This window comes from Pristis pectinata, chromosome 3 (assembly GCF_009764475.1).
Source record: "Pristis pectinata isolate sPriPec2 chromosome 3, sPriPec2.1.pri, whole genome shotgun sequence".
In the NCBI taxonomy this organism is placed as follows: Eukaryota; Metazoa; Chordata; class Chondrichthyes; order Rhinopristiformes; family Pristidae; genus Pristis; species Pristis pectinata.
The window spans coordinates 135,338,992-135,356,137 of record NC_067407.1 but is presented as its reverse complement, the minus strand read 5'-3'; the positions used below and the strand labels follow the sequence as shown (position 1 = coordinate 135,356,137).

The 17,146-nt window shown below is 41.6% G+C and overlaps 1 protein-coding gene across 1 annotated transcript in view; it reads left to right on the top strand.

Annotated features, from left to right (window-relative positions):
* LOC127567954 (kinesin-like protein KIF13B) overlaps positions 1 to 16,294 on the top strand; it is a 160,084-nt gene extending 143,790 nt beyond the window's left edge. Inside the window, exons 36-40 of the mRNA XM_052011196.1 lie at positions 72 to 189; positions 3,615 to 3,748; positions 8,074 to 8,130; positions 9,376 to 10,546; positions 11,850 to 16,294. Of these exons, the coding sequence (XP_051867156.1) occupies positions 72 to 189; positions 3,615 to 3,748; positions 8,074 to 8,130; positions 9,376 to 10,546; positions 11,850 to 12,157 (1,788 nt within the window). The 3' untranslated portion in view covers positions 12,158 to 16,294. The remainder of the gene's footprint in view (positions 1 to 71; positions 190 to 3,614; positions 3,749 to 8,073; positions 8,131 to 9,375; positions 10,547 to 11,849) is intronic.
* The last annotated feature ends 852 nt before the right edge of the window (positions 16,295 to 17,146 follow it).

The window sequence follows — 17,146 nt, the reverse complement described above, 5'->3', positions numbered from 1 at the left end:
GCCTTTAAAGCAGGGAGCCAAAAGGTCAAGGTAAAATGGTAAATGAATCCTTCTGTATTTTTCCTGGGCAGAGTCGATGGGAGAGTCACCAAGACATATCCATGGCTGCGCTGCAGGCAAACAAGAGGACACCTCCACCGCGTTCCCCAGTGTCCCGCCATTCGTTGCCACCCCAGTCGCAAGATGCAGGTGAGAACTGTGCAAAGATAAGACTTGGAACAAATGTTAGGGATACTTCAAGGAATTTCAGGCAAGCTGAAGCATCTGAATCATGAAGTTTTGAAACTGGTGGAATCTCAGCTATGTTACATAGAACACAGGAACAGGCCCTTCAGCCCATGATGTCTGTGCTGACCATGATGCCAATTCAAACTAATCCCATCTGCCTGCACACGGTCTCTATCCCTCCATTCCCTACCTGTTTTTCATGAGTCTGTCTAAATGCCTATTAACCATTGCTGTTGTATCTGCTTCCACCACCTCCCCTGGCAGTGTGTTCGAGGCACCCACCACGGTCGCCCCCTCAGCCTGTGACGCTCCAGAGAAAACAATCCAAGTTTGTTCAACTTCTCCTTATAGCTAGTAACCTTAGGTTACTATTCTAATTGTTTCAAATGGTACACTACACTTTCTTTAAAAAAAATAAAACTTGCATCCCTAAAGAAACTTTATTATACTAAAAACTTGCATACCTAAATAGCAACAAAATACAGATGTTGGAAATAATTAGCAGGTCACACAGCATCTGAGGAGAGAGAAAAACTGAGTTCTGATGAAACATTAACTCTGATCTTCTCTCCTTTGGTGCAGCCTTTCTATTTTGTTTTTCTTGCATCATCTTTCCCCCTATAATAAAACCACCAATAATTGGCCTCCTTTAAGGGACTTTGTTCTTTTGACCCAAACCGTCTTTTATTCCATAGACTCACTTCAGATCTTCAAATAGAGTTCATCTTTGATGCACACGCCAGAACTGAATTTTGTGGTCGACCAATAATGCTTCCAGAGCCTCTTCTGGTTGTACTTTATTGAGATTTGCAGTGTTCTACTGTTCCTTTAGCTGATCTGAGTAAAAGGAAATAAAGTTGCTTCTTTCTGTCTCTTTCTTGAAAATCTTTGCTTCCTGTCATCTAATCTGTGTTCACAGAAACTCCCTGCTCACTCAAACCACCACTGTATTATTCCCAAAGCCCCTGTAGATCTGAATCACTCCCTTATTGACACTTCCAATAGATAGTTAAGTAAAATCTATTTATCACAGCTTTTCAGGATTTACCTATTGACTTTTTTAAAACCTGGACAAAAAAAGAGAAAAGAAAGGGCTGCTAACTAAATCTTGTTCTAACTCATGATTAGAGATGTTTAGATAAATTGGCTTTGGCCGGTGTATTCCACTCAATATGCATCTAGATTTTCTTAGAGCAAATGAGTACTTTACTCCAAGGTAAGTCTTCGTTCTGAAGAAAATCAGAAAAATCTGGGTTACTCTACAAAACTTAACAACCTAGTGAATGTTTTCACATGGTAAAAGTCTCAGCGATTCCAACGGTCTTTCTTTAATTAGCAGGATAGAAGGCATCCAGTTCTTAGAGTTTTAGATGCCTGGGCCACGCTACCGGGAGAAGTGGTGGAAGCAGGTACAATAGCAACATTTAAGAGGCATTTATACGGATACATCAACAGTCAGAGAATTGAGGGATATAGACCATGTACAGGCAGATGGGATTAACTTGGATTGGTATCGTGGTCAGCACAGACATTGTGAGCCGAAGGTCCTGTTCCTTCTAGCCCACTAATCAATTGGTGCGGTGCTACTTTGTTGATCTGCCGTCCAACCTTAAATAAGCATTGTAGGATTCATTAGAGACTAGAAGCAGGGTGCTTCCATGGGTCTGTTGCTCTTGTCCTGAGAGCTCAGGTCTGGGATTTCAAGAATAGCCTTGATGAGTAACTGCAGTGCATTTTGTAGATAGTGGACACTATTGCCTTGGTGCTCCAGAGATTGAACATTTAAAATGGTGGATAGGGTGTCGGTCAAGTGGACGGCCTCATTGTGAGTGTTAATAGAGCTGTACTCATCTAGGCAAGTGGAGAGTATTTCATCATGCCCCTGGTTTGTGCCTTGTATATATGTGAAAAGGCTTTGAGGTTTTAGATGCTGAATTACTTGCTGAGGATAACCAAACTGTTTTTGAACCATAGCATTTAAGTGGCTGGCTGGACCACTACTGTGATGTAAATGTGACTATATTACATTAATATTGCTGAATTGTGACCCGTTTCAAAAAAGAAGTTACTGTGCTGGAACTAACAACCTGTCATTTTTCCCCAATGCCACTGTGCTGGAATGATGGAATCTGTGTTATGGTAAGGAATTTCAACCATTTGCCAGCATCAATCCAAATTTACTTCCAGTACAGGTTCATAGGAAACATGAGCTTGACATTATCGTCTGCTCCATTCCCCTTTCTGTGTGTATTTTTCTTCGAATTATTCACTGTTTGTATGTGTTATCTTCAATGCAGCAAAAATCGGGCCACCTCTACAGTGTGTGAATTGAAAGGAGGTCATAGTTTTGCAGTCAGTTCTTAAATGAAATTATCACACTCGCTGACTTGTGTGGAAAGAACTGACCAGCTGCCTGACTCAATGTCCTGGGTTTTTGTGTGTGGGCGCCAATCAAAGAATCAGAAGGTCTGTTCATAACCAAAATGGTTTTTGCGTAGCTCCTCTGCTCACTGGTGTTCCAGGAAACAATGGCATCTGAATACGAGCTCCTCTGGTGCTATGTCATGCTTGATTGCTTTGCTGTCGATTTGGAAGTTAGACTTGCACTTAAAAATGGAACTAGAATGATAATTATGTCACTGCTTATTTCAAAAAGGATCTTGCAAAATGTTGCAATGTTGTACATCTTTTTTTAAAGTGACATTGATCTCTCGTATGCTAAAAAGTGAACTCTTGATCTCTCAATCAACCTTGTTGTGGCCCTTGCACCTTATTGTCTACCTGCACTTCACTTTCCCTGTAACTGTAACACAATATTCTGCATTCTGTTTTCCTTTTTACTACCTCAATGTACTTGTGAATGAAATGATCTGTCTGGATGGCACGCAAACAAAACCTTTTCACCATTTCGGTACGTGTGACGTTAATAAACCAATGTCTCCAACACCCTGTGAACATGGCATGGTTTGAGCATGCTTTTCTGGTGAGAAATCTATATATCTGGTCAATACAGAAATATTTCACGTTATTCTTCTGTCATGCTTCTGACGCTGAGTTGGATACCACAACACAAACATGTCCATGTTTCTATTGTATTTAAGACTGATATTTTATGAACCCTGCATCTACAAAGAAATAAACAGCCATCCTAGATCTTGAGTCACTGCCCACTGAGGATGGATGCAGGGTACGGTGGCAGGACATCTTAAGAGGGATACTGAGGGACGGTGATTGTGTTCGGGGTGGACCTCCCTTTGATGAATATGATGTGATGATGGTTGCAGAGAAAATGGCCTTTTGTCCATCCCTGACATCCTGGTTACAGAGAGAAGTCTGTGAAATAGTAGAATTCACTAACAGCTCTTGGTCTTGTTGTCTTTTCTCAGACTCGTTGTCAGTGCTAGCAGCCTCTTACTTAAATCCAGTGAAGGCCTTTGTACCACAGATGCCCAAACTTCTCAAATCACTCTTCCCTGCACGAGAGGAGGAGAAGAGAAGACCTGCTTCTCTGCCAAGTCAGGTGAGGAATCGTAACTGTGTGGATGCTGAAATATTCTTTTTACTTAAGATCTATTTTGGTTTCTTTAGATGGTGAGTGCAGTAAGGACTTAAGTCACTGTGGCTCTCTGAAGGAGGTCATAAAAAAAAGGTCTGGCAGCATCTGTGGAGAGAGAAGTAATGTTTCAAGTTAGAAACTCTTTGTTGGATCTTGGAAAAAGAAGTACGAGGCCATTAAAATTGCACGAAATTAGGGCGGTATGGTCAGAAATCCAACCATCTTTATAGTGAATTAAAAGGACCACATAATTTTGCAGGCACTTTTCAAACTCTTGTCTTGTTTGGTAGAAATTAACTAGTTATCTGTCCCAGTCTCTGAAGTTTCTATCTCTGTGATATAGAACCACAGTGATTCCCAAGTGGCTGTTTTGTTGAGGCTTGCTAGAGTGACACGCCATCCATTACCTTAAATATCTACTCCTGCCACTCAGTGTGTTCAATGTATACAAGGTGCACTGCAGCAACTAACCAAGTACCTCGCATCCTCATTCTAAAAGACAGCAGGCACATCCACCCAGCACACTATCCTGACTTGGAAATGTGTTGAAGCTCTACATTGTTGGATCAGAATCCTCACAGCACTGTTGGGGGTGCCTTCCCAATACAGACAGCAGTGGTTCATGATGGCATCTCTCGACCACCTTTTGGGCTATTAGCTACAACTAATAAGTGCTGTCCTTCCTATCCCTGAAATTGGGCATGACTGAATTGTAAAATAAAAGCAAGTATGGAGATATAAGTGAATTATCATGAATGTGTCAGGTTAGAACAGTAGGCACAGTTCTCCTAATATATCCATCAAACTAGTCTGTGTAGAAGCTAAAAACAAATCCAAGTCAGTCAGATTTTTACTAGTGATAATGTATGCAGAATGTGATATGAAAAGCTCTAGGAAACATTTTTAAAAAAATTTTGTTGGAAATGTCACGAACCAGCAACAAAAGAAACACACTGAGCATGATTCAGTGTTAAAAACTATTTTATTAATTACTACTTATGATAATACGTAAAATAAAAGTAAAAATGTTAGAATTCAAAACAAAAATGTTAAACCTTGAACGTTAACCCCTAAAACTAAACTCTTTGTGTGTGTGTGTGTGTGTGTGTGTGTGTGTGTGTGTGTGTGTGTGTGTGGCAAAGTCCCAAACTCCAAGTTCAGGAATGGTTCTTAAAGTTCAGTTCCGCAAGCCATAAGGTGAAACATGAGCAAAGGCTTCTTCAACAACCACCGTTGTCTGAAGATAAGACGTAGATGTAGAGAAACATAGAGAGAGTAAATACGAAATCCAAATGTTCCACGATGGAACCCAAACGACACTTAAGTGTTTACTCGGTAGTGACTTCCTCACCCCGAAAAGCATCCGTATCTTGGTCGTCCACACACAAATACCTGTTTCCTTCTACAGGTCAGCAACAAAGTGAACTCCACCGGATTACTTCCAACTTCCATACATGGATTTCAGTGGCAGACACAGTTATTGTTTCTCATCCATTGATAGAGAAAATTAGCAGGCTGGTGTCTCTCTCTCTCTCTCTCTCTCTCTCTCTCTCTCTCTCTCTCTCTCTCTCTCCTCTCTCTCTCTCTCTCTCTCTCTCTCTCTCTCTCTCTCTCTCTCTCTCTCTCTCTCTCTCTCTCTCTTCTGACTTCTTCAACAACGTCATTACGTCCTTTATCTTCATCCGAGTTAGCTCTCGTTCAGCCTCTAACTTCTTTTGTTCTCGTTCAGCCTCTATCTTCAATTGCGTTTGCTCTCGTTCAGCCTCTATCTTTGCCAGCTGCACCTGTGCCTCAGAAATTGCTATTTCACTGCCAGGAAACTGTTTTAACACTTCCTTCTCAAACACTTTCTTTTCCACATAATGGCCAGCTATCACTCTCTGAATATCTGCCTTTCTCATAGACTGCTTTACTTCTGTAAGGTTTAGCCTTGTAGCAATCTTTATCAGATCATCCTTTTTCGCCACCTCCAATCCCTTTAGGGTTGGTGACTCCAAAAATGCCTTAATATCCATTGCTGCTGGTTTCCACACACACACAAGCCAATTAAAAAGAATTTATCAGACCTCCCTCAAAAATCTTTGGATTGAATCCCGAACGAATCTTGTCAATCTGGGGAACGATCCCAGACGACACTCGTTAATCTTTGGGTTGGATCCTGGACGAGCCCCCAATTTTGTCACGAACCAGCAACAAAAGAAACACACTGAGCATGATTCAGTGTTAAAAACTATTTTATTAATTACTACTTATGATAATACGTAAAATAAAAGTAAAAATGTTAGTATGTTAGAATTCAAAAAAAAAGTTAAACCTTGAACGTTAACCCCTAAAACTAAGCTCTTCGTGTGTGTGTGTGTGTGTGTTGCAAAGTCCCAAACTCCAAGTTCAGGAATGGTTCTTAAAGTTCAGTTCCGCAAGCCATAAGGTGAAACATGAGCAAAGGCTTCTTCAACAACCACCGTTGTCTGAAGATAAGACGTAGATGTAGAGAACATAGAGAGAGTAAATACGAAATCCAAATGTTCCACGATGGAACCCAAGCGACACTTCAGTGTTTACTCGGTAGTGACTTCCTCACCCCGAAAAGCATCCGGATCGTGGTCGTCCACACACAAATACCTGTTTCCTTCTACAGGTCAGCAACAAAGTGAACTCCACCGGATTACTTCCAACTTCCATACATGGATTTCAGTGGCAGACACAGTTATTGTTTCTCATCCATTGATAGAGAAAACTAGCAGGCTTCTCTCTCTCTCTCTCTCTCTCTCTCCCTCTCTCTCTCTCTCTCTCCCTCTCTCCCTCTCCCTCTCCCCCTCTCCCTCTCCCTCCCCCTCCCCCTCCCCCTCCCCCTCCCCCTCCCCCTCCCCCTCCCCCTCCCCCTCCCCCTCCCCCTCCCCCTCTCCCTCCCCCTCTCCCTCTCCCTCTCCCTCTCCCTCTCCCTCTCCCTCTCCCTCTCCCCTCTCCCTCCCCCTCCCCCTCCCCCTCCCCCTCCCCCTCCCCCTCCCCCTCCCCCTCCCCCTCCCCCTCCCCCTCCCCCTCCCCCTCCCCCTCCCCCTCCCCCCTCCCCCTCCCCCCTCCCCCCTCTCCCCCTCTCCCCCCCCCCTGACTTCTTCAACAACGTCATTACATCCTTTATCTTCTATTGACGTAAGCACGCCACACACACTCTCTATCTTAAAGGGACATTCACTGAGTCCATAACATGTGCTGACTGGGTTTTCAGCATGGACATTGTCCCTGAGGTTTCACTGACATACAGAGGGCTATTAAGATCCCTAACATGTTAGTTAATGTTACTGTTTTCTCAGTTTTATGTTGCTATTGGTTTTTCATCCTACCCCCCACACCGCCAGTCCCCTCCCCAATCTCTGTTCTGGAGCAGAATATTGGACCTTTTTGTGCACAGATGCAATCAGTCCAACGAGGCTACGTGTGAGTGGGAAGTGATTGATTGCTGCCTTGTATTGTGACTCTGTTCATTTCAAGATCAGTGCCCTCATTAATAAATCAGTGCTGATTACAGTCATAGAGCACAGAAGCAGGCCCTTCGGCCTGCCGTATCCTTGCCAACCTATCTATATTAATCCCATTTAATAGCAATTGATCAGTAGCCTGCTTGTTTTGTTTGTTTTATAACAAAATATAGTGTAAAGGACAACATTTTTATATAGGGCCTTCATAAATTCTTTATTATGACCTTGAGACATGAAGAATTTATGAAGGGCCGTAAGAATTCTACAGCGTAGAAACAGCCCTTTGGCCCATGGCACTTATGCCGACCATGGTGCCTATCTATATTAATCCCATTTCCCTCTATGCCCTGTCCAGATACCTCTTAACTTGTTGTTACTGTTCCTGCCTCTACCACCACCTCTGCCAGCTCCTTCCAGATACCAACTGCACTTTGTGGAAAACTTTACCCCTCAGATCCCCTGCAAACCACCTCCCTCACCGTAAAGCTATGCCCTCTAATCTTGGACACCCCTACCCTTGGAAACAGACTGCTTTCTATTTGGTAGATACTTTACTGAAACACAGTCGTTGTTTTGATGTTGGATTGTGAACACAAAGTGCTCCGTGAGTCATGGAGACACACGGCATAGAAACAGGCCCTTTGGCCCGACTCGTCCATGCCGACTGTTGCTGAACAAATTCTTTGAAAATAAAAATTGCAAGTGTTGCTGTTGGCGGGGTGGGGGGTGGGTGTTGGGTTTCAATTTGAATTCTGCCTTTTGAGCCTTACTGAGTTGACGATACTGACGATAATTCAATATTTCTTTCTGTAGTCTGTTCCCCAGATCTTAGTGCATTCTGCTAGCCTTGATGTTGAACAGAACAAAGATGTAAGTATCAAACCAGGGCTTGAAAAGACCTATTGCTACAGTACATGCCTTTGTAACATCTTTGACTGATTACCGTATTTACACTAAATCATGAAAGAAGACCAATATTTATAATCATCCCACATCTCTGCTCTGTGCACTCTATGATGTGTATTTACATAGCTGGGAAAATAGCCTGGGGTTGCCTTACAAGGATGAAAAGTATATGTGGGTTGGTGTGCAATGGGTTGAAAGGGAAGATCCAAGGCATAGTCCAAGAGAGGTGTTTTAAGGACGAGAGAAACCGTGTTGAGGTTGAGTGACTAACACTGCTTCAGAATCAGACTGCTCTGAGCTTGTTAGCTGGGATATAGAGTCTGAGAAGCTTGCCTGTACTGTCTGGTACAAGATCAATCAAGGATCGAAGATTATCAACAATTTCTTATTTGTATTTTAAAAATTAAATCTCCTTCAAGAATATTCTTTATTTAACGGCAGTGTAGCGGTTAGCGTAACGTTATTACAGCGCCAGCGACCTGGGTTCAATTCCGGCCGCTGTCTGTAAGGAGTTTGTACGTTCTCCCCATGTCTGCGTGGGTTTCCTCCGGGTGCTCCGGTTTCCTCCCACGTTTCCAAAGACGTACGGGTTAGGAAGTTGTGGGCATGCTACGTTGGCACCAAAAGCATGGTGACACTTGCGGGCTGCCCCCAGAACACTCTACGCAAAGATGCATTTCACTGTGTGTTTCGTTGTACGTGTGAATATTAAAGAAATCTTAATCTTAAAAGTATAAAGGGGATCTTGCTATTGTAATTGGCTGCTGGTCTTCCTGACATATAGTGACTTCCATTCAAAAGAAACTTCTGAACGACCTTTGAGGTCCTTGCTAAGTTGCTATATAAGTGTAAGTACGTTTTTTTTAAATTGCTTTTGAAAGATAACCTAATTTATGCCTTTAGCTCATTACGGACAGATCGAGCAAACCTATTTTTTTTCAAAGGATTTGTTTAAGTATCAGTCTGGTATTTCTCCTTCACACTCCCATGCACCCTCCTTTGTGCTACCTCGTGAACTGACCACTAAGGTGCCTTCCTCCAACTAGGAGGACGATGAGCAATGTGTCAGATTTACTAATGGTGTCAAAATCATGGGTTACCTCCATGTACTTAATGCAAAGGACAAATGCCCATGGGGTTAGTGAAGAGAAGGGAGAGAAATGCACTGTCACCTTGCGAAAACGTGGTGTTTCTGTACATTTCCATCAGGCTCACCAAGAGAAAATACCCTGTGTCCCAATGGTGATGACAAAACCCGTCCACCCAACACATGCTCGCAGCGTCCCATTGAAGAACGAGTCTGCAGACGCACCCACCCATAAACCCCATGAAGAACCTCAGAGTCCTTCCAGTGAAGCGTCAAGTGGCTATTTCTCCCACAGCGTTTCCACGGCAACCCTCTTTGAGTCGGGCATGACAACAAGCAGCGATGTCAACTTGCTCCCGTCCGAACAGGCGACATCGGACGCGGACTTACCCGCCCAGTTAGAAAACCAAAACGTGTTGAGCAGCGAGGGCTTGGCTCAGCAAGACACCGAGGTGGAAACGAGTCCCCGTTTTGCTGGGCCTGCTGTCAACAGAGTTCAGGATGCGCAGCGTCAGAATAACCAGATGAGGGTTGATGCTCCACAGCCCTCCACTGAAGCTGCAAGTCAGACCCGACTGCAAAGCCCAGACATGGATGTTGGGAAGGATTGTGGAAGCTTTCACAGTCAGTCACTAAACCCCGAGGAATCAGTGGCGGCCGAAGACATGGAAGAATTCTCATCGAAAGGCAACTTCCCTGCCACTGAGATAACTGAACCTCCGTTGACTGAAGCAGTTAACGCTCCTACGCCCAACCAAATCTCTGCACTGCATTCCCTCCAAACTGACGAATTGAAAGATTTATCACCAGTGCAGAAGCCAGCACCGGCGTTAACCGACTCGAAACCCGAGGTGAAATCTGTTGAGGCGTCGCCCAAACCCGTGGCTTCCAACCCCTTCAAAATCCAGAGGGTGAGGACGTCTGAGTTGAAATCGTTCACTGGCATCTTGAGTGACGAAAATACTTGCCAAGGTTCTGAAGGTGGCCTTGAAGGCGAAACAGTGCCAACAGAGCTGTGGCTGCCCAGAGCCTTGAACTCTGCTGTGGTTGGTGCATTGGAGACGGATGGTGGGTCAGAGACTGTAAGTACAAGGGCTGACGTCTGTGAGTTACCGAGCGACAAACTGGAAGTTGTTTCAGATTCTGAGGAAGCTGCTGAAACAGTCCCTGAGTGGCTAAAAGATGGGGAGTATGTCTCAGTCGGTACAAACAAGACTGGTACTGTCAGGTATATAGGACCCACGGAATTTGCTGATGGAATTTGGATTGGAATTGAGCTGGATGTGCCAGCAGGTAAGTGACTGAGAAAAGTTTGGTTGGTTTTCAAGAATCAAGTGTTTGAAAAGTACCCCCACTTTCATTTCACCTTTAACGTCCATACTCTTATTTAATTTTCAGTTGAGTCCCAAGATCCTTGTCTTGATCCCAGGGGAATGGATTATTATCTAGTGCACACTTGGTTCTAATTTTTCATTTTCCTTTCTTTGTTCTGGTTCTGGAAGGTGTTTCTTATTTCAGTTTCCATGCTCTATAATTTTTTTTCAGCGAAACAATCCACAAAATTTTGATGTCCATACTTGGTAAATTTTATTCTAATGGGTAATAAACGGAGGAAGGTACTAATCATTTGCATTGATTGTCACCTTATGATACCCTCTGTCACCTTATCGATTGACGATTCGTTGATCCATTTGTCCATTACTCAGGCACATCCAGCAAGCAGGAATTGTATGTCAGTGTTAAAGTCATAAGCTATTCCACTGAAGCAGGGCCAGTATATATTGCTTTATGTATATTTAGCTTTGTCCATTCAGATGACTCACCACAAGCTGTTCAAGCGAATGTTAATAACATTGATTAGGGGAAGACACCAAAACTCCCAGTGCCTTGCTTTCTCCTCCGGTTTTTCCCTTGGTGTCAAAATGATCTGCCAAACTCTTATTTGCAGCATCTTTGCCTTCACCACCCCTCTGGGCATGGACTGGATGGGCCGAAGGGCCTGTATCCATGCTCTCTGACTCTGTAGATGGAAATTAACACCATCGCCCTTCCATCTTGGTAACAAAAGGCAGAAGGATTTTTTTTATTAACTTCAACTCATCTTGCAATCAAGGGTTTTAAAACGGTGATTTGTTTTATAATTTGGGGCCAGTTTGTATGAAGCTGCTACCATTTCATTTTCAAACAATTTTCTGATTAACTGTTCCTCTGTTCTTTTCTCCCGGAGAATGTGTGATGGGTAAAAGGATGCCTTGCAGGGAAATTCTTTCTCTCTTGAATGTCAGTGTGGGAAATCAAAAATGTGTCAGATGACTAATGAGATATTTAATGGTGCTGGTTAAATCTTGCATGTCGGTTGGGCCAACAGGGATCAGAGGGTTACTTTAGCAATGAGTGAGTCACTTTAGAACATGCGTCTTGAAGTTGAGTTGTGTTGCAACATTGTCCTTACTCAAGGGAGTGAGAAGCTCTTAAACTTTACTGCTGAATCATGTTGAGGAAATGATTGGATTGCTTTATGTTCAGGGTTTTAAACTGTAAACTAACAGTGTACAACAGTAAATAGTGTAAAAGCGGCGTACATTTTATGTTTCAGGGAAAAACGATGGCTCAGTCAACGGAAAGCAGTATTTCCGATGTAATCCAGGCTACGGAGTGTTGGTGAGACCCAGCCGGGTCACCAAAGCCACCGGCTCGGCGAAACGCCGCAGCGCTGGGCTCCGGATACAACTGGCTGCCGCCTCAGAGAATCGGAGAAGTGGGAGCTTTTCAAAGTCCAATCCAAACCTGTCGGCTCTCACCGCACTTGCCAAATCAGAGGGTGGAGCAGGACTCCGATCAGGTGACAAACCTCCAAGGAAGAGTGAACATAGGAAATCCTGGTCATCTGACCAAAAACCTTAGTACGAAATGAACCAGGGAATCCGATGTCTAGAGCTCGTCGGTGAGGTTTGAGAACTGGACATGATGACTTTGATCTGGACCCGGTGCCTTTACCGAGTAACACCCCCATCCCGAGGACCCAAATTCCCTAAAGCTACTCTGCTCTTCATTTCAAATGTATTTTTCCTTTCTGCATCTGATATTTCTCTTCCATTGGTAAAAGTAGATGATTAAATTTGACTGAACTTGTCCACTGGAAGAATGGAACTGTTTGAGTTGAAAGGTAAACGTGTTAATTTTTCTTGTTTGTAACTGTTTGGAGTGACAGTGGACAGATGAGAGAGAGGAGAACGAAAATGGGGAAGGTATTTAATCCTTGCTGAACTTAATTTTGGTTGGAACCCATGGCCAGTCTGATTCCTGCGTCCAGTCCTTGTTAAAGCACAATCAGTTCTCTGAGGTCGAAAATTAGGAGTCGAATTCTCGTCCATGTTTTATATTTTTTATCTGTGGCCTAATCAGTCCCTTTTATTTCTCACTACCTGTAACAAACTTTCCTTAAAAAGTTCATAAACAGAATGGGACTGTATATTTACGTAGTAATGTCTTTTAAAATGTATATTAGGATTACAAAAGAATGTAACATACACAACCAATAAAAATAGCTCAGATCCCTTGATCCCAGCCCTGAGGAGCACAGAAATACTAGGGACCAACTCCTGACGTATTTCCCATTGATCCCAGCAATTCCTGTTTTCCAAAGCGCTGATTCTCTGGGAATGTAGTTGTAAAAACACCTTCCTGCCTTGTAACCAGCTCATCACCTCAGAAGAAATGGGGAAGAGAAGAGCCATAGCAGTGTGATCTAATACAGTCCAATGCACCTTAAGGTATACTTTCCGACAGCTCTCGCCTCTGTGCAACTGCATTAAATCCAGGTGGCTGCCTATTTTGAGTGAGTGGTTTAGAACCTGCTTTTTTAAAACAAAATGCACACAGAAAAATACTACACTGAGCATTTGTACAGAAAGTTTTAGCTGGAGTAATACAACTCCTGTTCCTGGACCTGGTCAGTGGAGATTTACTCAAATAGACCTTGAAGGTTATAGAATGACACATGCAATACTACATCATCGTGAGGCTGCTGCTTCTCTGTTGTAGGCCACTACAGCCACATAAGAAACTTCGAGTAATTTTTTTTAATGATTTCAAAATTTTAATAAAGTTAATGATTTTCATGATTTAAAAGTTTTAAATTTTAAAAAATTAAAGAAAAATGCACATCCAATGTGAGATTTTTATATTAAGATTTTAAATGTAATTTTTTTTTCTCTTGCACACTCAGTCCATCACTCTTGGATCTATTCCAGATTGAAGTATCTGTGTGTTAATTGAGGTTGGTGATTATACTTACTATTGATGTTTGGCAATACATTACCAATCTTGTGGATATTTTGCAGGAATCGTGTGATATGATGGACACAGGCTCCCAATTCATAGCCTCTTCTGTGATTTCATTTAAAAATTGAGTTAAACATTTTTCTGTGTTGATAGGGAAAGGTTGGGCAAAGTGCACTGCTCTGAAAATTATCCTGCCTACTATACCAGGTCTCGTTAGACTATACTGGCTTAATTATTACTGTGTAATGTATGGGCTGCCATTTGCTGATGCCTAACTCCAGAGACACCGTTGGCCAGAATTAATGCTGTTGCATGTGATACCCTAAAGATTACTTGTTTGAATAATTTCCTCAGCAAAACAGAATTAAAATGAAGCATTATTTAAGCTGCCGTGAGGGACATCAGGAAGTTTACACCACCTTTGGTGCATCGGTTGGCACAGCTGATATAAGTTTGTTCATCACATATGTGATTGATATTAATTGTATTAGATGGCTTTGGTCTGGGAGAAAAGTTTCAGTGAATACGTCCTGCCAGCTATGCTTAAGATGTAGTCTGTGCATCAAATAACTGTCTTAGATTATCAGAATTTGTGTTTTAATCCTTCTGATTATGTAATGTCCCTGAAGAAAAAGTCTGTGTAAGAGAGGAGAATAAAGGGAATTAACTTTCATAGCAGCAAGCCTCAAATAGATTCCAATATAACAATTTGATTGACCAAAACCAAGCTTCTAAATAGGAGGCATTTTCTGTCGTTACTCAATCTTAGTTGAAGGAGATTTAATACATCTTCAAAATGGTCCTGCCACAAGTGGCAGCAAAATGGTAATGCATTGTTTTTTTCTTTTCGATAAATGGTTCCTTTCATAATTGTAAAAGGAGAAACCATTGCAACACCCCTGTCAGCTTGGCATTCTGCAGTGCTGATTGAGAAGTGCATGCACTTGGGAGCTGTTCCTCAAAACAAAACGTAATTAAAATGACTGATGAGCTCAGAGTGCCATGTGTGCTTGCCTAGCTGAACATTTTTGCAACTGTTGAAAAGTTTTTCTGGCTACATGAATACACCTGGTAGAATATTTGATTGCAGTTTTCTGTTTTCCACCTGCCGAACTGATGGATTCCACCCAATGCAAAATGGAAGTGATTTTCTTGAGTTGTGATGATGACTATGGTTGATCTTTCTGAAACACGCTATGAAGTATTGTGCCTGTTGGAAATACTGCCAGTTTCCCACTGTAGCTGCTTCCAGTCAGCCTAAGTTGCTACGTGTGTGTTGTTGTGCAATGGTGTTTGATACCTGTCGCAAGTGAATGGTGCTGGAGTGAAGTTCCACACATCCAGCTCAACAGCATACATAAAAAGCTTCTGTGGTTGGCCTGTAGGTTACTTTTGTAGTGCACAATTGGTGAGATAAATCAAGTCTGCTGACAATACATCTGTCCACAAATGCCAGAGACTGACAGTGATGGTAAAACTATAGCTCTACTGACTGTCCACACTTGTGTGTGAATTATCCTTATAAATTGTGCTTGCACGGCATTAGATTTTGGCTGACAAAACGAGCACTGACGTTTGTATACGGTATGTAGAAGTACAGAAGGCAAGTATGGAACACAAGTCACCAGCATTCTGGATTACACTGCCTTTTTACAAGTAAGGCTGACTTTCTAACCTCTGCTGTCAGATTTTGTTCTGTGCTTACATTACAACTCTTCATATGAATGATTGGTAATAAGTTATTGGACTAGTTTGGCCCTTGGAATACTCCTGTAAATTATGGCTTCTTTTCTTTGAGGGATTTTGGAATAGTGACCAAGATTATGTCCTTGTAGCTGACCTGCAGTGTGGTTAGTATCTTTCCAGTACAGTCTGCCTATACATTTAAGGCCTTTTGATGCATTTTAATGTATTTACTGTTACCTGCTCCAGTTTGGAGGGCACTGTTATCTTTAGGCCAGTAGAACAAGTGTGTGTAATTTCAGAATATTTTCTGAACCTACTGCAATGCAACAAGTGATTGGCATTTGTAAATACCCAGAGGCGGAAAAAGTTGAGAAGCAGGAGTTCAATATGCAGTTGATTCAGGCTGGGTTGTTTAGTGTACCACAGGGAAAGATTTCTGATGTTCTTGGTATGAGAGTAGTGTATAAGTAAGCAGGATTAGCTGATGTTTTTGTTTTGAACTGGCTGTATAAGAGTATTGGGTCCAAACATTGCATCCTTTTTAAAAAAAAAATTCTATTTTATAAAATCTGAGGCCTATGATGTAAATAAACTTTGCAACTATCTATTGTAACCTATGTCTATCAGGCTTGATTAAAATAGTTTATTTATGTTTGCAGCTCTGTAGAGCAGTAGCATATATATTAGAGATCTTACAATGCATCTGTTTTAAAAAAGATTGATTTTTTTTACTACTGAAGGGATTTTGTGTATGAATTAAAAAAAAACTTTCATCCTAAGGCTCAACAGTAGTGTCGAGTTTGGCAAAGGATTTAATTTAACACTAATTGCTGGTTGAAGTAATTCTGGAGTTCTGTACTACTTGTTAATCTGTATATCTGCTGGGATTGTATATAGAAAGCAGAATTTGAAAATTTGAATGTATGTAATAATTTGGGAATGTATTTAAGGGCTCAATGAAATTGGTGCTTTGCCATCTTGTTGCCTGTCAAAAGTTCTATTGTACACTTAAATATTCTGTATAATAACATACTTAATTCTGGCTGAAAAATAATAAAAGTATAAATAAATGTACAATATGCATTTTTATTTTCTGTCTGTTGCTGAGGTTTTAATAATTAAGGATTGGATGCTTGTGATAAGGGGATCTTGGAAAGATGCACAGTGTTAAATTGTGTAGATAAATCTTGCACAGAATACTGCATTTGCTGGAAATCTTGTCTGGAATCACAGAAATGAGTTGGGCAGTGCTTGTCCAAAGAAGCAGAGTTAACATGCGGGTAATTCTGATGAAAGGTCAGTGATCTGAAAGGTTTGTTCTGTCCAGAAATGATGTTTCCAACACACTTCTGTTTATGTTTGGGAATAATCTTGACTGTTTTGATCTCAACTTGTTGATTTTAAAAGGTTTTACTGACATTTCTTCAACAACTTATTATTGAACAGTTTTATTACTCAAATAAGTAGTTGTGGGATACCTTAGTATAAAAATGTATCATTTGGATCACCTGTAGCTTGAGTTATCGAAATTAGCCTTTGTGCCTGACACTAATTCAAATAATTGAGTATCTCCAATGACTTCTGTTTCCCTCCATTTAACTTGAAGGTCGGTGTAATCTGTAGTGAAGCTGCACCATGAAGAGTAACCAAAACAAAAATTGAAGACTCATTTTTAAAAATAACATAAGACAATTTAAATTAGTTTATTTTTCCTACTTCATACAATACAGAGATTTAACCAAAATTTTACAAAATAATAATTTGTTAAAACAAACTGTACAACAGCATCATGACATTTTTTTTGCAGAACAGTCTACTGTCCAAAAAAGGCACTAATCCAGAATAGGAACAGAAAACATATACAGGACTCAAATGAAAATACACCTTCTGCTCAGTATATAACATTTGTTTTTAAAAAAATCT